A 3,289-nucleotide genomic window follows, 5' to 3' on the forward strand; every position below is an offset into this window, starting at 1 on the left:
TTCAATAATTGTCAGTTCATAAAATTTACTTGTGATTTCCTTCAATAAAATGAAGATTAACCGTTAGTGAACCAAAAATCATTAACATTGTGTGTGTTTATGGAGTGAAATGAATACCACACATCTAACGAATATGGATACATTTCATATTTGTTAATATTGTACTCATGTAATATAAAATGTGCGTTCTACTCGTTTCATAAATAATATCAATACTGCTGTATAAAAAGCTTAAATTTAGGATGATGCACACGACACCTATTTATGAATACCATGCATATGGTTAAATAAGATAGTGAAGGTTTAAGATCATTTCCATTTTATGCAACAGAAGTATCAACCTTCAAATGTAAACGTCTTCACGTTCATCTCTTTCATATATATATAGTGAATAATCTCCACTCTTTCTTGTATTCTGCTTCCATTTTCATCACATATCTTCTTAACAGTTACATCATGTAACCAAATGTAATAAAACAAATTCGATTTTAATATAATCCATTATTTATAAAAAAAAAAAGCAATTCGAACCATTTCTAATTAAAATGAGATTTGATTTCTCTAGTCATGTCAATTCAATCAAAGTGGCACATGTTAGAGTATATGACAAAATCATGCACGCAACACTTGTATATATATGGAGACAAGCACCAGCCCACGCGGGTTTTGCCCAAAACCGGACCACACCGCCACGCGTCACCATCTCACACTAAGCAAAACCACCCGCCAACAGAAAAAAAAAAAAATCACGAGGGCGCACAAAAACAAACCAAAGAAAATAAAATACCCTACTAGTCTTTCCGCGCCTCAACCCTCTCTTTTGAAACCCTCACACGCCTTCCTCTCCCTCCACTTCTTCCCGCCTCTCTCTCACTCCCAAACCTTAAAAACCCCCCCAAACCTAGCCCTCTCCATCTCTCTCTAAAACACCAAACCCCATTTCTCTCTCCCTCGTTCTCTCTCGCTCTCTCTAAAACACCAAACCCCCATCTCTCTCTCTCTCTCTACACCATGAACCGTCGATCTAGAACTCTGCATCGCCGGTCCTCCCAGAACCGGTCGACCGAGCCGTTCCTCAAATACCTAAAGCCCGGCGCGCTCGCCCAAATCCGAGACTCGCGAATCAGCAGCGCCAGATCGCACCGGCTCAACTGGCTCTCTCAGATCTGTACGTCGCCGCCTTCTTCTCCGGCGAATGACGCTGGTCTTCCACAGGTCAACGCCATCGACGGCTTTCCTTGCTTCTCCGGTCGGATCTATGGCCCCAGATGCCCCCAGAGAAAGAAACTCGCGGCGTCCAAGTCCGTTCTGTTCCTCAACCCCTCGAGCCCGGTTCACGACTCGCCCGATCCGATAATTGATGTGTTTAGTACGGACATTCTTGCTGCACATTGAATGAAAATTGATAGAATGTTCTCTTGAACCTTGTTGTAGATTAGTTTTTATTTGTAGTTTATGGTGGTACTTTGGTAGAGAATTGTTTACATACAATTGAGATTATTAATAAAATTTACCGAAAAGTTCCATAACAGATGCGTTTTCCAGTGGTTGGTTTATGATTTTGGTACTAATTTGGGATGCTTTAACCGTTTGATGTTGTGAACTAGTAGTGTTGTTTGGCTGCTTAATTATTCAACTTGTTTGCGCCGTAAATCGAATTGTTGCATGGGATAGTCAAAGGAGAACAACGTGTCTTGTTTGTTTGATATTATGAACTCATCGGTGGTGTTGTCATTCAATTGTGATAGGTTCGTCATGTTATGTCCAAAAAGGAGTGGTGTTTGGCTGCTTAATTATTCATCTTGTTTGCGCCGTAAATCGAATTATTGCGTGGGATAATCAAAGATGAACAATGTGTCTTGCCTGCTTGATATTATGAACTCATTGGTGTTGTCATTCAATTGTGATAGGTTCATAATGTTATGTCAAAAAAGGAGTGGTGTTTGGCTGCTTAATTATTCATCTTGTTTGCGCCGTAAACGTGTCTTGTGTGTTGGATATTATGAACTCATTGGTGTTTGTCATTCAATTGTGATAGTTTCATAATGTCAGTGGTGTTTGGCGGCTTAATTGTTCATTTTGTTTGCGCCCTCAGATTGAACAATTGTTAGAGTTGAGTAATGTGCCCTGTTTTCCATAGATGGGTTTCGCTGGGAGACAATTGAATTGGTAGTACTGATAAAGAAAGGAGGATTCTTTGGTATGATGGCAGCTCATTTACATCACTACATGTTTTTCACTTGTTATGTTTTCTTGCTTGGTGATGTAGTTTGCGTCTTTGGTAGTTGTAGCTCATGTGTTTGTTGTGTGCAATGTGATTCAAGTCCACTAGGAACTAGGTTTGTTCTGATTTGGTTGCTTGCAAAAAGAGAAAGACTGGAGAGGGAAAAACTGTTGCAAACTCTGCCCATCAATGTCTTCCCTTTGTTGCAGGCTTTAAGTTCTGTTTTGGTACTACATTGATCTGCTTGAACTGTTTGGTGTATAGAACTCATTGCGTTTGTGTCATTCAATTGTGATGGGCTCACGATGTTATGTGAAAATTACTTTAATTGTGATTTTTTTTTTACTTCTTAATTGTTCATCTTTCGTTTAAGCCGTAAGTCGAGTTATTGTAGCAGTCCAAATAGGTAGTACTGGATCTACTGATAAAGAAAGAACGCTTTGTTCATGTTCTTTTCCATGTTCTTGTTCATTCATGTATGTGTAACTGCTGCTATTCTTTGCCTACCATTGTGATAGTTTTAAATATCATTTATTCAGTTCTTGGCACTTCATATGTAACTGCTGCTATTCTTTTGGTGCATCTTGAGAACTCGAACAATGTTGAAGTAATTCCTCTTTTCTGTTATTCAGTTCTTGGCACTTCATCCCTAGATGTTGTCTTTGTCCATGGCGTTGTTTCTTTAATTGTGGTTTCACTGTACTAACATTTACAGCTGTATCCTAGTTTAATTTATTATTATTTTTTATTATTAAATAAAAACTTCATTAGATAAATTTCAACGGTACAATCAAAGACATCAACAAGACATCTAAAATACAAATACTAAGAGAGTAACAAACTAATATGTTAAAAGCAAAAGTAACACAAAAGCCGCACTAAAACTACTAACCTACATCATCACAATTAGCCACAAGTCCAAACAAAGTCCACAAACCCAACATAACTAAAACCCTAAATCAACCCATGAGCCTAAATGAACCCTACCACCACCATATGAAGAAAGCGCCGTCGCGGCCACACCCACCACCACATCCGTAACAAATATGGGAAAAATATGATTTC

The 3,289-nt window shown here is 38.6% G+C and overlaps 1 protein-coding gene across 1 annotated transcript; it reads left to right on the top strand.

Moving 5' to 3' along the window:
* Window positions 1-813: 813 nt before the first annotated feature.
* On the top strand, window positions 814-1,529 carry LOC103329382 (uncharacterized). The gene has a single exon (XM_089049597.1). It carries the CDS (start codon window positions 1,012-1,014, stop codon window positions 1,393-1,395), a length of 384 nt encoding a protein of 127 aa, XP_088905723.1. The 5' UTR covers window positions 814-1,011; the 3' UTR covers window positions 1,396-1,529.
* Window positions 1,530-3,289: the final 1,760 nt, after the last annotated feature.

Source organism: Prunus mume, linkage group LG4, assembly GCF_029339155.1.
Source record: "Prunus mume cultivar Tortuosa linkage group LG4, ASM2933915v1, whole genome shotgun sequence".
In the NCBI taxonomy this organism is placed as follows: Eukaryota; Viridiplantae; Streptophyta; class Magnoliopsida; order Rosales; family Rosaceae; genus Prunus; species Prunus mume.

Excerpts from the sequence above, each read along its gene's own strand:
- LOC103329382 (XM_089049597.1), top strand. The coding sequence starts at position 1,012 with ATGAACCGTCGATCTAGAACTCTGCATCGCCGGTCCTCCCAGAACCGG.